This window comes from Opisthocomus hoazin, chromosome W (genome assembly GCF_030867145.1).
Source record: "Opisthocomus hoazin isolate bOpiHoa1 chromosome W, bOpiHoa1.hap1, whole genome shotgun sequence".
Classification (NCBI taxonomy): domain Eukaryota; kingdom Metazoa; phylum Chordata; class Aves; order Opisthocomiformes; family Opisthocomidae; genus Opisthocomus; species Opisthocomus hoazin.
Window position 1 is genome coordinate 809,646 of NC_134453.1, and position 18,394 is coordinate 828,039.

The following is an 18,394-nucleotide window of genomic DNA, read 5'->3' on the forward strand; positions in this document are numbered from 1 at the left end:
TGAAGGGCACCGCGCTGGCACGCCCGGCCGGGCTCTGCTGCGCTCAGCTCAAGCTGAAGGAGAACGGATGCTGCTTCCCCACGGGGGACAAGGATCTGTAACGACGCTGCAATCCGAGTTGGAGCTTAAAACCTACCTATATTGCCTTTTGTTAAGCAACTAATATTGAAATTTTTATGCAAGTCTGCTTGCTTTTTCACCCCAGGCACTCTGAATTATTTTTTCTCTTTTTCAGTCTACGGTCATTTTAGAAGTGCCGGGTAGAAGCGCTGTAGCTGAAGCGCGGCTGGCAGCCCTCACCCAGCCCCGGCTGGGACGGGCACTGCCGCCGGGCACCGCAGCGCTCTGCTCCGCTCCGCTCACGGGAAGCCACCCCGCCAGCCCCCCGAGAACCCCGCCTGCGCGGATTAGCTCTTCCCTAACAACGACCCGAGCGCTCTCCCAGCGCTGACAGATGCCGCTCAGACAGATGTCAAGCCCACAACCCCCTCACAGAGAGCAGGGCTCTTCATGGCGCTTACGGGGCGACATCTGCTTGACTGGCAGATGCCCGTATCTTTTCAAACACATGCAACTTGGCTGAAAAAAACCCCGTGTTTTTACATGAATTACGTTTCCTTTTTTTAAGGGGGAAAAAAAAGGAACAGAATTTTACCACCCATAACTTCATGCCTCCTTGTGGACTATTACAAATTGTAGGAACCGAGATTCCCAATTAACTGGGTATACATTTATCTATTAGACACATTTCTCAAGGTGCTTCAAAATTCCTGTTAGTACACGCAAAAACTCCCATTAAAAAACAACCTTTACATGTTAAATAACCTGTATCTGTGAATTCACATTCCATTTTTCATTGTAACAGAAAAGACCGAGTGACAGAAATGAGTCAGGGTGTATTCTCTCTGTTTTCGTAATTAGCATCTGAAAGGGATAAAGTTTGCTTTAGATGATAAAACCTCACTTTTCTGGAGTTTTACACAACAGTCAGTGCATGATACGGTAGACAGTTTTCCAGTGAGTGATTAAATATAAATTAAAAGCTTCTTTGATCTCTCAACGGTGGGCTTTGGAGATACAAAAATGTATGGGGACAGGGTTTGTGGAAGGTGCCTAGGTTCAGTCCAACCTACTTAAAAGAAACCCAGCAGGAGCCTTGTCCAGCGACTGACTCTTTTGGCACCCGCATTGTGCTGAACAGCGGGCCACTGGCGTGTTTGCTGGGGATGGCAGATGGCTGCGTTTGTTGGGTACCTCCACTCCACCCCAAGTTTTCAGTGGAAGTCTGGCTGGTAACGGGAGGGACACAGTGGGCAACGGCACCTGTCGCTCCTGCTTCAAAGAAGTCCAGCTCCAGCAGCAAGAAAGAGGATGAAAATGAATCACCAAAGTAGTACAGAAGCTCAATATATCCTCAAAAATTTAACAAAAGAAAAGAAAGCCTAGTGTATGACTTCACAGATGACTGTCCCCAACTTCCAGTTCACAGTTGGTTGAAATATCTTCTCCTACTCCAGTGTAGGCCTTTGAATAAAAAATTGTAATAACACACAGAGAAAAATAAGACATCACCTAATTTAAAACTACTTCAAACAGACACACACACACACAAGTGCTGTCACCGATTAAAGAGCCATTTTTCAGTTCAGAGTACAGGTTAATCCAGCAATATTTCTTGCTTCTGACTTTGCCAGTTAAAGGATAATTATTGCTTAAAAAATACTACTCATTATGCACAAAAATAGATCTGTGAATATTGGCAGAAGAGATTTAAAAGATTAAATTTTCAAGTTGATGAACATTAATCAGTAGCATTCCTAGATTTTTTTTCTTTCCTCCCATTGTGCACTACTGACTGCTGGCACCCTCTCGTATCAGCCATCGCAGCGTCTGTACAATGCACAAGTCAGACGTAAGAGTCTGCTTGACCGAGACCCCTCTTGGTTACACAGCCAAACAAAGAGTATTTTTAAAGCATCTGTCTGCTGCCTTACCCCGCCACAAGACATTTTCAAACAGATCTTTCTCTCTCTGTGCAAGGGATCACCAAGGGACAAGGAGCAGGCTGACCATTCTTTCCTCTCATTCTGTGCACTGCTGTGTCACAGCAGCATGCAGGAGAAGACAGGCTGGACCAGACAGTGAGCCTCATCTCTGTAGCTAAAGCAGGTCACATTCCCTGTCTCCCACCTTTTCGGACTGGCAGATCCTTCGGAATAAACTGCATTTCAACTCAGTTCCCACTGACTGACTATGCCACATCACAGCGCTTCCTAACACGATAAATGTTTATGTTGGCTCAAGTGGAATAGAATGAACATTGTATCTGTTACTGCTTTTATTTCTAGAAATACCAAAACAGAATAACTGGTCCAGTAACAGTGTATTTAACTTCGTTTGGTTACCTGTCAGGCCACCTGCGGGAGTGTTGTCAAAGGGAGCTGTCAGTGCTAGGTTTCTGTTCCTCGGGGCAGAGCTCCCTCCTAGGAGCAGGCACAAGAGCAGTCACAGCAGCCTGTGCCTTGAATTTCCCACCCACCGACATTTTATTTTCATACAGCTATTCAAAACAAAGCATAGAAAAAACATAAACTGTTTACTGTTTAATAGCAGACAACAGATTTTGTAACCAAACCAACCAAGGGGCACAAAATCTGTTGGCTAAGGTCAGAACAACACTCCAAGGACATCTAACCCTCTCTCCCATGTCTTACACAAAACTCCCCCAACTCTCTCAGAAGCAGACCAAACCCTCCAGCACAACTCCTGGGGCTGGCGACCGCTTCCGCCTCGCACACACGCACGGGGCACCGCTGCTTCGAACCATGGCGAGAGCAAGGCCCAAACGAGTTCCAGCACGTACCTTCTCTCCCACCACAGCAGCAGCAGCGGCTCGGCTGAGCTCGCTGCGGGGCGAAGCACGGGCGATGAAGCCGTCCACGTGCAGATTTAACAGTCAGAGAGGTGTATTTCGAAAAACTTGTATCTAGAAAACCAAGGCAGACTGTACTTCTCCAGCCTTTGCAGCTGAGCTGGCTGTACATGCCATTCAGAGTTCACAGAAGGGGAAAAAGTATTTAAAAAAATCCACTGTTTAATTAGCACCAGGAGTGGGTTTGTGCTTTGCAAGTGTCATTGTCAATACTGATGCGAATAAGGTCATCGCTACAAAATGTGATTACGCAACGCCGAAGAGGCTGGCGGTGTTGTCTAAACTCACAGAACAGAGCTGAGAATCAGCTCTTCATGGCGAGCCTTCTTTCATTGTGCATGGCACCATCAGCAGCAAGGTCTTCAGCGAAACCTGGCATTCCTACCCCAGCAATACCGAACGGCACCCACGGGGCACGCGCGTAAGCCTGGGAACGCCTACAGGTACCCTGGGAATTCATTACAACTGAAGCAATCCTCAACTTGCTACAAGTTTCTCTTGATTAGGGATAAGAGCAACCCATACAATATTCAGAATATCTATATCATATTGTGCCCCAATACATTATTTATTTCCATTACTAAGCTAACGTTGCACAGCTCAGAGGCAAGCACTTCTGCAACCTAAAAGTTACGTCCTGGAAGTTCTTCATGTCCAGACCAGCTCCACAGGGTAAACTCGGTGGATTTTTAAAGACAGTCTGTTTATGCTGTCCTCTCATTTTCTTTGTAAGTAAAAAAATCTGTCCATAAAGGTAGTGCTGCACTACAGGGCTGCCTTTTCCACAGCCTCCGTGACATTGGGCCATTTATCCCTGCCACCTCAGCCATGCCCGTGTCACACGACCCCCATAGGTGCTGCGGCACTTGTGTCGAAACACAAAGACAGATCTCTGTATTTCCAAATATGCAACAGTACTGTGTTAGTGGTGTTTGTTTTCTTTTCTTGTATCTTGCTCATCTTTTTTCCAGTAAATAAAGGAAATTTGGATTTCTAAAATAAAATTTAGATGCTATCTTGGATCCTAAAATCGCACTGAAAATAAAGCAGATTGCAAATTACAGGATGAAAAAAAAATTTGAAAAATCCAATTTATGATCGTGATTAATTGCAAATGTTGACCACTGAAGCCAGTAGATCTTATGCCCAACTAGGAAAAAGTGCTGCTGTTCACATGTGAATTATTTACGCACATTTGCTCTACTTTCAGTTATCCAGAAAAGCCTTTCAGGCATTACAGACAGCAATAAATACTCCTACTACATCACAAGACTATTCTTGAACGTGTTTTCAGTGCATTTGAAGACAGACCCAATTTTCTAAATACCTCCTCTGTGTGTATTTTAAAATGCTTAAGAGGCACCGTAGTGTATTACTGAAGTATCTTCCAGAAACAGGCTTCAGTGCTTTTCAGCCAGCTAAGCTAAAATGCTTTAATCTCTAAAAGGACCGAAGTGAAAGTGATCCTTTTAAAAAATTGTTTGGATAAATGAAAGCATTTGGTGAATTTCAATTTGAACTGAAAAAATCCTGTTGACCACTGCACACCAGCAGTACTTTGTGCAGTCAATCAATAAATATTACCTTAGTAGGACCACTGTCGAAACAAGCTGCACCATTTTTTGAAGATAAGGTTAAGTTTAAATTGTCTCAAAACTTTTTTTTTTATTCTACCAGCACAAAACTAGTTGTATTCAGTTGTAGACCAAAATGTCATCTTTACTGAAGATACTTTTTCAAAGCTCAACTGCTTTTCGTAAGAGAACCGCTTTCTCTGTAAATAAAGCTGTTGGCACCAGCAGACTGTGGCAACGTAGCGGACGCCTTCCCCAAAACCTCAGAAGCCAACCGCCTCGCGCACACCGCACCGAATTTGGAGCTTACTCCGTTCAAGCATCCCAGCTTCAGTCTCTTTCCCGTGAAAAGAGCAGATGACATCGAAGGGCAGAAAGCTGTCCCAGATACAAACAAGCATGTGTTGTAACTCTGCTGTTGCTACAGCTTCAGAAAAAGAGCCAGAAGGCCTCTAACAGATGTGGAGCCAAGGAGACGGTGTAACGCTCCGAAGGGAACACTGACCTGAGTACGCTGCGGAAATCGGTGTTCCAGGGTATGCCGAGCCCATTCATTCACTGATTTCTTCCGAGGGTCCATGCTCTATTTGTTACTTTTTCTTGACAAGTCTGGCATCGTCCCCCAGCTGCTAAAGACGTCCCCAGCATCCTACCTCCCTCTTGGCTGTTCCCAGCCAGCCTTTCACTCCCAGCCTGTGTTCATGCTCCCTGCTCAAGACAGGCTGTTCTTCCGCCAGCAGCACCCCTGTGTCAGGCACCTTCAACCAGAGACTTGACCCAGAACTAGACCTGCCATACTAACCCTCTGCAAGTCAATAGAAATAACCAGTTTTCTTTTAGACTTTCACAAAAATCTATACAAAGCTCAGTCAAAAAAAATAAAAGAGAGACTGCTTTCACGCTCTATAATCTGCAGTATGCTATGCTAAAATACATGCTGTAGTCATTCAAATTCCAAGGATATTTATATCAAACATGGTTTCCTTATGACACTGCATAAATAAGCACAAATAAAGAATCAAAAGATAACTGCTTATAATTAAATGCATATTTTTGTATGATCTGTCATTTCAGAATATGCCTTGATGGACCAGAACTCTTGGCCTTATCTGGCAGTCTAGAGTAAGCTACAACAACAGTAGAAAGCTATACGAATATTGCAGAAATGAAACACACTCCAATTCTATGTGTGAAAACTAGAGGCCCTTACTTGCTGAAAGAAACCTCAGTTTGGTCAAGCAGACTGACGGTAGCACCCTTATATCAGATCTTTCACCAAGGTAAATAATTTAAGGGATAACTAGAAAGGATCATAGAAATGCCTTTATACTCAAGAACTGCAAGCTAAACATGTTGGCTGCAGGCCGACTTAAAAGCTCAAGACACATCTATTCAAATACAGGTAATGATTCAGAAGTAACAGGAATATTACAGCAGTAACAGTTAAGCAGGTGTTCAGTTTGTCTACAGCTCTTTTCCACTTTTGAATAACTTCATGTCTAATGGCACACACGTATTCATAAGCAGCCTTAGTATTTTATTTTCTCATGAAAAATATGCTGTTTGGCAGAAAGCGTTCCATCTCCTCTGCACAGTTCCTGGTATGTCAAAAAATAACATATTCATTAGATTAATGCTCACCTGCCGCGATGTCATCATCCGCCAGATCATGATCTTCTTCCTGAACTTTTGCTTCTGTTCCCAACGAATCTGGGCTTGCGCTGCCAGCCTGAATGGCTTCCGTGGTTACTCCAGCTGAAAGAAACAACCGGAAACCCACAGAAGTCAGCGACTTTGGTAGGTAACATCCTGAGATCAGGGAAAAAGAACAGTAGTTATCTTTTGGTATTCTAAACCATGCAATGTAACTCTATGCAACACAGATAAAGCACAGAGTGACTACTTTCTGGTTTCCCTTCGTACTGCATGCAGACCTTTCACAAACCTATCCTTTAAAAGTCTTTTCCAAACAGTAAAATTTGTATTTTCCTCTTTCGCTGCCATCTTCTTGCATCCTTAAAAATATTAGGCACATATATTGCACACTAACGACTTATTCAGCCACAAAATACAGAGTTCCAGCAGAACTTGTCTTACATCTCTCCATAGTTCGCCTCTCTCACCAAAAAAAGTGCAGTTTTTCTACGCCACTTTCAGAGCGCATTAATTCAGCTGACTCATTCCACGTCATTTGGGTTGGGACGCATCTGTCAGTTGCTATTGGAAACTACATCACAAAGACTAAATGGTGCCACATGATTAAAGTTATAATTCCCTGGTATCTAGCAGTTGAGCCTTACCACGATCCAGTCAAAGCGTCATCAAAAGAAATGTTTTGCTATGGGTGAAAAAGAACAGCCTCACCAACAGTCTCCCCAAAGAGCTTCAGCAAAGCTGAAGAGCAGACTGAAGGGATGTCCTGCTAAGATTTCTCTCCTCCCAGTACATTCCCTGTGTCAGCCTATACTACAGAAGATTGCTGCCTTACCGACCGTGGCATCGGGTTTGCAGTCCATGGGGGCATTAAGGCCCTGCTGGGAAAAGGGCCCTGGCCCCTTGTCAGCACCACCCCAATTTCAGCAAGGAATCCAGTCTCTGTAACCCACTCTGCCTTGCGGAAGGCAGACAGCTCCAGCTGACCAACACAAGCCCCAAGCAACGGCTTGGCACCGGGCACGGCCGCTGCCCCTGCTGCTGCTCCTCTCCTGCTCTTAGCTCGCCTTCACGAAATCACTAACGTGCATTACTTCAGTTCGTCTAGCAACTTCCTAGCCTTCTCCAAACATATGGATGTCATTGACTAATGAAAAGATGATGGTATCGTAATAAATCACCGGGGGGGAATCTGTTGGCTGCGTACAAGGTTTGTGAATCCACACCTGAAAGCCATTCAGCTCTGGGTCATCTTTAAACCAGTCCAGAAACGTTAGCACGCTCGCAAGTATTCCAGATTGTACTTACTTCAGTACTGTTTTAAAATACCAAGTATTCACAGCAAAGTAATTACTCACACCTTGTGATAACACAGTGACTGTCTGAGAGCAATTTCTAACCTTCTTCTGGCGTAACCTCTTCATAAGGAAACTAGTACCTTTTAATAACTTTCTGAACGTCCTTCTCGTGTCAACACGTATAAAAACCAGTGACAACAAATACACAACCAGACTGGAATACACTGCCGAATCAATAGCATCTCACTTCATTAAGCTAGCTGGCATGACTGCACAGCCATCACATACAATTACAAATTGCACCTGAACCTTATTCTGGACATCTCTAAAAATAAGGAGTTCACTGCTCTGGTGCAGCTGTTGCAGCCCGCGGGCATCTCTCCGTGGGGTCTTCACCAGCTTCCGGACAGACAGCAGGATCACAGACTCACAGAGGTTTGGCTTGGCAGGCACCTCATAGATCATCTGGTTCCACCCCCCGGCCATGGGCAGGGACCCCTTCCACCAGCCCAGCGTGCTCAGACCCCCGTCCAACCTGGCCTTGAGCCCTGCCAGGGAGGGGGCAACTTCTCGGATTCCAGCACCACTTTGCCAAAACACTTCTTGGTCTGCATCTTCAAGCACCGACGATGTCCCAACACGACTATTCACTTGTGCGCACCCACCGGGGTCAGCCAGTGGGGTGGGGGGGGAGGGAGGGAGGTTATTTTTTAAGCACTGCTTTACATTTTGCACTGCAGTTAGTACAATCAGCTGCCAGTCTCAAGCACCTAGCTGTTCCCTAAATATCACTTCCACCCTTTCAAATGCTTCGACTTCTTTCCACCCCCAGAGAAGGGGGAAGGGTTTGTGTGCCTTTTGAACAGCATGGGATGAAGGCTCCGACTGATGAGCTTTCATCTCGGAGTGAGGATTTTCTGTGGTTGCACACCCAAATGCAGTAGAAGCCAAGGGTCTAGCAGTGCCTAAATGGTAGGCTTAGGCTAGGCAAAAATTAAAAGCCTTTCATTCATTTAATTATCACCTCACCTCCTTCCCTGCTTTCTAGCCCTGAGTTGCTGAAAAGAGGCTGATTTTCCAAATTAGGTGTGCTACACTTTTCTAAAGGGCTGAGCAAAACTAGTTATAACGCAGTGGAAGGAAATAAGGGCCTTTGCATGAGTCAATTCTAAGTACAGTGTATAAAAAAGTTCATTACAATTTTCTACAATTAAAATAAAAACCGAAGTAGAAATCTATTTAAATCACACTGATTAAACTTACCCCCAAAAACAGCAAATGGATAAAGCCAAAAGAGGGGGACAAAACAGCCATCACACAACTATTGAAGCAATAAACTATCATTTCCTCCCAATGAAAATCCAGTAAGAAGAAACACATATTCCCGGCCTCAAGTTTTTTCTACACAATTCACCAAATATCTCTTAGAACCACATTTTGGAAGTGAAAAGATCCTAAAACCCTGAATATATTAGAAATAAGCCAGTTGACCTATTAGAAAATGCTAGAAAATTAAGTGAGATATACTTGTATTAGAAACTTACACCATTATTACCATTTACTATTTACTGCAGCATCCTAAACTCATTATTCATTTAATACATTAAAATGTTGCAGCAGAAAATTATTTGCTTTACTTCCTTGTGCTCTTTTTAGTCAAACCTTGCACGGGTAAGATCAACCACATACATAAATAGCAGTCTTTGGGGTCCAATCAAACTATCCTTACTCAATGAAGACTTCCATTTAAATCGATGTAAGTTTAATTAAGTTTTACTCAATTAATCTGGCTTTAAATAAAACTCTCTAACAGAAATATAAGCCTACGAGGAATGCATTCATGAAAACTGACAATTGCATATTCCTTATTATAGACTTTCCATATTCATTTTGCTTTCCAGGGATAACATGGATTATTACTTGAAGTAGTTTAAAGATAGACACAATTTAAGGATATCTATTTAAATTTCTTTAATTTCATGCTGCCACATTTAAGATTTTCACTTAAAAAGAAACAGTAACTTGGCACAAACATTTACCCGAAAGAACTGGGGTTTAGCAACACGGGAAGCAAGAGCAGTGCCTCTACTTCATTTCGGGGCAGAATATATGGAGAACAGATTTCTGCCGAGACCGCCCCGCGCCCCGCAGCCCGCGACAGGCAGCCTGCCTGCCTCGCATTAATTCACTCCACACCGCTGCGATCGATCCGGGCAGCTCCCAGCCGCCCCGCGCGCTGCCTGCGTGCCGGCTCCATCCGCATCCCACACGCGCACAAAGGCCGGGGCAAGATAACCTTTTGCTTTCCATTAAAGCCATAGTGGCCATTTTTCCACTGCAGTAACATCACATCTTTAAAAAAAGCTATCTGTCCTTCCGGGCTTGGCGCACAGACCCATCGCCAAGAGCTTGCGGGTGTCCCACTGCACGGAGCCCCACACTGATGCCTTCAGCATTTTAAGCACACATTACACTGGCCTACAGAAAATCAGTAAATAAACAAAATAGAAACACAATATTCAGCAAAGGAAACCCTTTAAAAAGAGAATTTAATTTGCAGAATCCGTTTGAAGATCGCCTTTGCTCTTAAAAATAAGCAGGTAGGAAGAGGCAGTAGCATTTTTCCAGAGTCCAGCGGAGGGCTACAAGGATGAGGAGGGGACTGGAGCATCTCTCCTACGAGGAGAGGCTGAGGGAGCTGGGCTTGTTCAGCCTGGAGAAGAGAAGGCTGAGAGGGGACCTTAGAAATGCCTCTAAATATCTGCAAGGTGGGGGTCAGGAGGACGGGGCCAGACTCTGTTCAGTGGTGCCCAGCGACAGGACAAGGGGCAACGGGCACAAACTGAAGCAGAGGAAGCTCCAGCTGAAGATGAGGAAGAACTTCTTCCCTCTGAGGGTGACGGAGCCCTGGCCCAGGCTGCCCAGGGAGGCTGTGGAGTCTCCTTCTCTGGAGATATTCCAGCCCTGCCTGGCTGCGGTGCTGTGCAGCCTGCTGTGGGTGACCCTGCTTGGGCAGGAGGTTGGGCTGGGTGACCCACAGAGGGCCCTTCCAACCCGGAACATTCTGTGGTTCTGTGATTCCCTTTTTGACCTCCACCTGAAAACACATCCTCGAGGCAAACGCCCCACGGACCACGCAGCATTTCAGAAACAACTGTACGCTGTGAAAATGAGGAGCAGGCAAGGTCATGGCAAATATTTACAGTCGCATGACAATCTTAGCAGATACAAGATGAAGCTTTGAAAGCTTCACTGTTCTCCTCCCTGGGGGAGCCTGAAAAACACCGACACCTGCAACATCTCCCCTAGGTTTAATTCACAGCATCACTTATACATCCATTCCCATTCGATGCCGGGTCAACAAGCCAACATGCCCGTTTTGGAGCTGAAGGCCCAAATAAAAACGAAGATTTATTGTTCCCCCCACAAGGCACTGTGAAACGAAGCCTCCTGTGCCCAAACATGCGAGCCGCAGACGGTGCGACGCGGAGCCGTGCAGGCAGCTGTGAGCAGGCAGCTCGGAGCGGCGGCAGCGCATCGGGCCCAGCAGCGTGCTGGCAGACCCGCAAAGGAGAAAATGAGATCTGCTTGGCTTTCTCCCTGCTCCTCCACCCCACCGTCTACAGGGAGACAATAATCTCTCTCGCATCAGTTAAAAGATTATTAAGAGATAACCCTGTGCAAGGCTGCCCGTCTTTCAAGTCTCCTGCACGCATCTCATCAAAACGCTGGGAGACACGCCAGTCGCTTGATCCGTGCCAGTAAGGTCATGTCCCAAAATTGCTGTTGGATCTGCACACTGAATGCACAAACGCAGAAAGATTTCATCTCTGTCTGCTGGTGCCACACACCTGATTCGTTCCAGAGCCAACTACATGCACGTGACAAAGCATCTTATACCAGCAGCAAGCTTCTACTAGCGATTACCACTTGCTTTAAGCAAAACAAACCTGTGAATGTGCAAGAGAAGCATTGCTTCTACATCATGCATGTAAAGAACAACTGCAGAGTAACAACATACGCTGGACACAAAAATGTGCTGCTAATAATTTATGGCCCTATATCAAGAGACAAAATCAGGAGAAGTGGAGGATGAGGTAATCAAAGCAGTATTTCTTTATCTTTCATATTTCTTCTCCTTATCTTCTAGCATAAAACTCTACATTTCAGCAAGTCCACTGCATCCATTTTGGCCATCCTAAATAACTGTTCTCCCCTTCAACTCCTCCCCAGACCTTAAAAAACACATAACTTTTCAATCATGTCTTACAATGTAACTAGTATATACGCTTTACTCTTTACCCACAACAGCAACATTTTTAGCTCCTTATTTTGTTCCTCCTTTCTGACATCAGAATTATTCTTCGTCAGGGTGTCAGCATCCTCATGTATGTTCAGACAGACAATAACACTATTAAACGCCTTTTCAGCCCTGTCGTTCAGGAGAACCACAAACCTTAATTCATACAGATTTCAACACTATTAATATAAAACAAATTATTCCTATTTGCTAGTCATGAGCTGTTTGAAAGGTTTTCAGTATCAGTGCTTTCACAATATTGAACATTTACATTCCAGTCATTCATTCAGCCATGCTCAGCTGATTTCTCTATTTTATGTTTCTTCCTGCGTTTTAAAACCCCCTTGATCTGATAGATAAGCCCATCCTAATTTAGAGGTAAAACAAATACTATGCTTTGATTTGCTCATGACTAACATAAAGGCCAAAATACTGCTGTATGCATACTTGAATGGAATGTTTACAAAATACTCAATTTTTTTTCTTAAACCAGTCAGTCCCTGACGATTGCTGTAAAAATGCAAGCCCTGCTTCTAACCTGAGCACAAACATAAGGACAAGAGGCAGAGCAAAATATTATGCTTCCAACTAATGCACATGTAAAACAGAATTGCATACTCTTCTCTAAAACTTTCAAATGCAGTTGTTTAAGCAATGAGGAATACCAGAAACAGCAAATTACTGGAACTAACGTGAATTACCAGTTGTTTCCAACTATGTGAAAAAGAAGTTCGTTTTTTTGGAAGCAGTCAGCTGGCTACAGCAGGCACACAGAGTGGTTTACATACACTTCACCAACACAACTATGTCCATAACCTCGTACCCAGCAAGGTCATTCCGTATCACTCCAGAGAAGAGAAATTAGCAACCATCAACAGTTGCTATAGCAGCTACTCCTGAGAGTAAAGGGCAACTATAGCCGTGTTCTACAAACCGAGTATAACTGACCTCCGAAGAAGATCAATTAAAAAAATCCCATCCTAACATACCAATGGCACAAACATTTACCAGTACCAGTCAAGGCTCTCTGACACGTACATACAACATACTTTCACTTATTATTCACTGCTTGGCTGCACATCTAACACTGCAACAACATCCCGTAATAAGGCAAATGCTACATGGCTAAAGGCTGTCATTAACAACAGCTTAGTCCTGCCAACAAATTCTCAACATCGCTTTAAAGGACTGTGTTCCATGTAATTTATGCATTCAATTTAGATTTAATAAGCTTATTACACATCTCTCAAAAATCAATGGGTATTTAATAGAGATCTTTCTCTGAATAGAAAGCACTTTTCTTCAGCAGAAAAAAGGATCTCATTGTAAGGAAGATGAACACCTACAACTTAAAAGCAAACATTCTCATTCATGAAAATATTATTTTACTGGTTTGTTATATAAGGCAGATGCATTTAGACTTTATTCTATAAAGTCAGGCTTCTAGATGGATAACTGAATGGAGTATCTCGTGACGCTGACAGATCTTCCAAGAATATACTCTTATCGCGTCTGCACAACTCCTGCTTTAATAACAACAAACAGAATGAAAACAGCTATTTTGGAGGAAAACCCAGCAGATTAAATTGTGGTCAGCAGCTATTTTGCTTATTTGGAGAACAATCTTTATGCAGTATCTCCTTGCAGCCCTTGGTAACCGATGGCTTTGAACACCCGACTGGGCAGGCCCTGCATCAAGCGTTTAGCAGACACTGACGGACATAACTGCACACCTCTGCATTAGCTCCCTTCAGAACCCTTTTCTACTCTTGCGATGCCTAAGGATCCCTTTACACCAATTTCTATAATCTAATTATAAAGGCATGTCTGTGCTTCGCCACATTGTAATTTTATCAGCCCTTTTCATAGCAGATTTCTTCCTCCAAACCTCTAAACTGCAGCCAAGACCCTCAACAGCAGGGACAGCCTCTGCAAGAGACACTCCAGTCCCAGTGAGATGTACTGAACTGTTCCATTTACCTGATTAACACTAGTGACCTTAAGTGATTTCATGATTGTGGAATTACTTTGAAAATTTCAAGACACTTTTCTAGGGGAAAAATCCAGGGTTATACAGAATTTTCCCCTAGATTGGTAGTACTGTTCGTAATTTTGTGTAAAAAATGCCTTTTTTCTTTCGTCTAGCAACCAAGTAATTCTCAGGTTTAACACAGCATTACTCACGTGATATAACGCTGTCTATGTACTGTGGTAAATAAGGAGCCCACGCGTCAATGGTTTCTTTCCGACCTGCCTGCTCGATCCTCCTCAGCTCTGCTAGCAACAAGGCCTGGGCAGCTTCTCGTACCTGTAAAGCCAACAGGAATGACATACAGACACAAAGATCAAATATTTATCAGTATGCTTTCAGTGGAATTCAGCAAGAACAAAAGAAAAAAACTTCTACAGAAAATTAAACTAAGCTTCTAAAGACCCTCCTTTTTCCCCAGCCCTCTCCACCATAAACCCAGAAGCAAAAGAACCATGGACGGGACGTGCTCAGGACACAGCAAAGCTGTGCTGCCCCTCGAGAAACCGAGGGGAGGAACGTCGCAAGGCAGCCCCCGGCACAAGCCAACCCGCGTCCCACCTCCTCGCAGCCTCCACAGCCGGGCCTTGCTCAGCACGGACAGCAGCGCCGACCGAGGCCGGCAAAGGAAAGCCAAAGTAAACACATACAACGTTTTCCCAAAGATTAAAAAAAAATCTGGGCTTTTAAACCCACAAATACAAAATACCATCATGTGCTATCTGTTCACCATGAATACCACTTGTTCCACCTGAAGCCTTCATAAACACACACTCATAAACACACACCTTATTTTTGGGTTAAAAGACTTCATGCACAAAGAAGTTCAGTGATCTCACATGGTAAGATAAAAAATTGTGGACACCTAAGGATGCCCCGTAACCAGACTTCCGTTGCTTACAAATTTTAATGAGTTTCAAAGCGATGACCCTCTCCGGTAGCCACCTCGCCGTACACCCTAGCTAGCAAAAGAACAGGCTACCAGGTAGCAAAAAACTTCTTCCCCACGAAGTCGCAGGCCCGCGGAGGACCCACCATCTACGACCCAGCTCTGTTACTCCGTTCCTACTTGGAAAGCTGCACAGTCAACGAATTTTTTGCCACAGCAGCACAGGTGCGGTGTTAAGGCCCACTAGTCATTTATCAAACTGCTAGGTGACAAACCATTTACTGACTACTGTATACATGCTCCAAAAAATAAAGCAACTCAGCAGTCTCTTGAAAAATATAGGGTAGGGGTTTTTTAATCCTAGTAAGATTCTTAATGGAATAATGAAAGTTTTTAATCCAATAATTTCTTTTAAAAAATATGTACAGCATCCAAAACGTTAAAAAAAAATTCTTCCAACATTTGACAGGTTACCTGGAAAATTAACTTACTAAATCTGAAATAAGAACTGCAGAAACTTGTGTCAGAAATCTTTTTTTTTTATATTAATGGAAAATATGATTAGTAAAAGACAATGTAAGACCCAAACATTGTACAAAATTACTGCTGAAATCACCTCCAAGCATCGATCCTGCCACCTGCGGGCCAGCATCTCCAGAAGAGGAGGTCTGAATTTATCCAGTCCCAACAGGTCGGGGAGCATCACACAGTGCATAGCAGCCAGCTGGCTCCACCCTGTTAAAACACAGCACGACAGCAAGATAAACATACTGAACACTGAAGCAAAATTTTAAGTTCAAAATGCCATCCACTAAATCTACACTGGCCACTGGCCTGGTATGCAGTAGGTCTTCAGGAGAAGGTGGGACGAAGAGGGAGATGAGAAAAAACGAAACAAAACCAGAACCAATTTTGCAGCAGAACAACAGAAATGTTTCTTCTGCCACGGGAACTCGGGCCCACCCCGGCGTCCCCGACGCCGGCTGCCCGCCGGTCAGGCTGCACAGGGCACGCGCTTTCTGCTTCCGACGGGAATGAGCTCTTCCCGGCATAAATCACACCTCGTCAACTCGCTGCTCTGATCTCTTAGACACACGCCAGGGTCAAACGAGACATCAGCAGCAGACTGCCTCAAACCAGTCCTGATTAAACACAAACATCCCTCTTCCTCCCCATCCCCTCTCAAAAAGGCTCCAGGATCTAGTCGCATGCTTGGATTTTAAACTTGCAGCCTTCAGAATATACTCCACATACATACTAAATACAAAAAAAAAAATCCCCAAAAGCATAACGGCCAACTTTTTTCAAAAGCATAAACCTGGTTCTGTGCTCAAGATTTAGATGGCCTGTTCAAACAATAATTCGCATTACTTGGCATGATATTTAATGCCCTACATGAAAGTGTGATGTAATTCAATTACAGGAAACTCAGCGTATGAATTACCACTAGAAAGATGACACAGAATTTTCTGTCCTGTTTGAAAGGCTGTGCGAATATGTACAAGCACAGTTTGTCTGTCCTTATCTTCCCATCCAAACCTGACTTCAGCGTGCTCACTTCAGGTGCATTCACACTACGGGCTGCAATATCGCTTAGGTAAATCCAGTAAAGATAAGCATATCCAGCTCAAACAACAGAGCTTGTAAAAATGCTCGGAAAGTGCTCTATGCAAAAGAATTCCTTCAGTATTATGCTCTACACTGACTTGACAAACTGGAGAAATACTTCAGGTGAGCATATAGATCCATATTTTTAGATTGTCAGCAATACTGAGCATAAAAACCTAAATATTTTAACTAATTAAGCTCTTCATGGTGCTACAAGCAAAGATATCATTACATCAATTTTCCTTAAAGAAAAATGGATTAGAAAGAGGAAATTCAAATTTAAGAGTGCAACGTTTCTACCACTTGAGATGCATGAAAGCAGGAATTTATGGCTTAGTAACAAAGACATAAAAATTCTGATTTGAAGCAACTTGCCTACAGGGATACAAGAGGGTTTGTTTGCTTGTTTGTTTTTGTGCCAGTCTTTTTGGCAGAAAGACATTCTTCATAATTATTTACTAGAAAAAAAATCATCCCCAACACAAACCCCAAGTGGTTTAAAGAAACACCAAGTTTCCATAAGCACCAAAAATAAAATGTACATGCCATGAAACTGATTTCGTTTGATTCCTTTTAAGCAGAGCATTGCATTTTCAGTCTCCCCGTTTGCGACGCGGACTACGGGGCTGACGCCCCGCCGCAGCGGAAGGCTGTCCCGCGCTCATCCCGGCGGGCCCGCGAAGGCTCCAGCCGGGGCTGGGCCCCGGTGCTGAGCAGCAGGGAGCGGGCCCGCGGCCCCGCGCACGGCCGCTGCGCCCCGCCGTACCCTGCCGAGGGGCAGCGGCACGGCTGCTCTCCCCACTGAGCAGGGGCTGAGGTTTTGTTGCCAGAAGACAACCTTACACCCAAAGCAGACCCGAAACATCTCCGACATGCTATTTGAAAACTGAATTTACCGACAGTTGAAGGCACACAAACTGGGTCTGCCCACCCTCTGCCAGCGTTAAGGGCAAAGCATACAAACAACTCACTGCCTCTCTCTTCTGCAAAGAAAAAAATTCCTACATAGATCAAATTAAAGTCATGTCATAACAATGATAAGGGACATCAGTTGAAAGTAAAAGACAAATAGATAGAAAAGTGAGGAAAGAATACCTTCATTGACTAAGAAACAGGTATGTAAGGTAGGAGCAGTGTCAGAGCCAGAGTGCCCAGCTTCAGTGCTAGAAGAAACAGCAGGAGCGACTTGCAGAGGAAAGAAGAAGAAATAAAGAGAAAAAATAGGAGAGTGAGGATAGCAGCTTCTGAAAAACAGATTAGTATTACTGAAGAATGAAAAACAAAACTGGAGGAAACTGTGATAGTATTAAACTTAAAAAAAATTCTAGGTTTTACAAGAAGTGCAATGCCAGTGAGAGGAAGACATGCGGCTGCAGAGAAACACAGATACACCAACAGAAACTTGCACCTTCTGAAAGACAAACGTGCCCGTAAACACAGCAATTACAAACGTGTCTTTAGATAGAAAGATTTGGGTTGACAGCACGGTTGACTATGAATTTTAAAAACAGGAGTTTCACCGCTTCTTGTGCTTTTCCTATATTTAGACAGATTTTTGAAATTCGCACTACTCCTTAATAACCCCAGAAATCACCCCTCTTAAACCTGGGCTGCCCCACCTGTCACTCTGACATGTCACAGAATGTGTTACTGATGGTTAGTTCTAATATACATTCATTTTATATGTGCCCCCATTCCAATAATTTTAAACCTACACCAGAGAAAGCACTAAGAATCTAAAGCCGCAGCATACACAGCATTCCCCGTAAGGCTACAGGCAAGCAAGTACAGGCGAGCGCTGTTCCAGCAGGCGACTCAAAGCAGTATCCGTGACGTTTATTTTGTAAACTGCATCATTTCTTGGTGCAAATGTAATTTAAAAGCAGTTCTAAACATTGTACTTCCCCTAATGCTTCAGGACTTAATATTATCACATGAAAAGCTGCGCAGACCTTATGGCATACACATGCTACAGCCCGAGGTCAACGTGGACATTTAGAGGTCACTATCTGACACTTCCTCCCCACAGAGAAATTACCATATGTCATGCACAAGCATCTTCAAATTAATCCCCCTCTCTTATTCCGTTGCAGAACAACAATGGGTTCAAG

At 43.9% G+C, this 18,394-nt stretch overlaps 1 protein-coding gene across 2 annotated transcripts in view; it reads right to left on the reverse strand.

Moving 5' to 3' along the window:
• Positions 1 to 18,394, reverse strand: part of LOC142365552 (WD repeat-containing protein 7) — a 128,748-nt gene that overhangs the window by 72,225 nt on the left and 38,129 nt on the right. The window contains exons 17-20 of one of the 2 annotated variants that reach the window (XM_075446413.1): positions 17,379 to 17,468; positions 15,292 to 15,410; positions 13,942 to 14,065; positions 6,148 to 6,261 (exon numbers count right to left, since the gene is read on the reverse strand). In XM_075446413.1, the coding sequence (XP_075302528.1) occupies positions 6,148 to 6,261; positions 13,942 to 14,065; positions 15,292 to 15,410; positions 17,379 to 17,468 (447 nt within the window). The remainder of the gene's footprint in view (positions 1 to 6,147; positions 6,262 to 13,941; positions 14,066 to 15,291; positions 15,411 to 17,378; positions 17,469 to 18,394) is intronic. The other variant, XM_075446415.1, reaches the window with a different exon arrangement.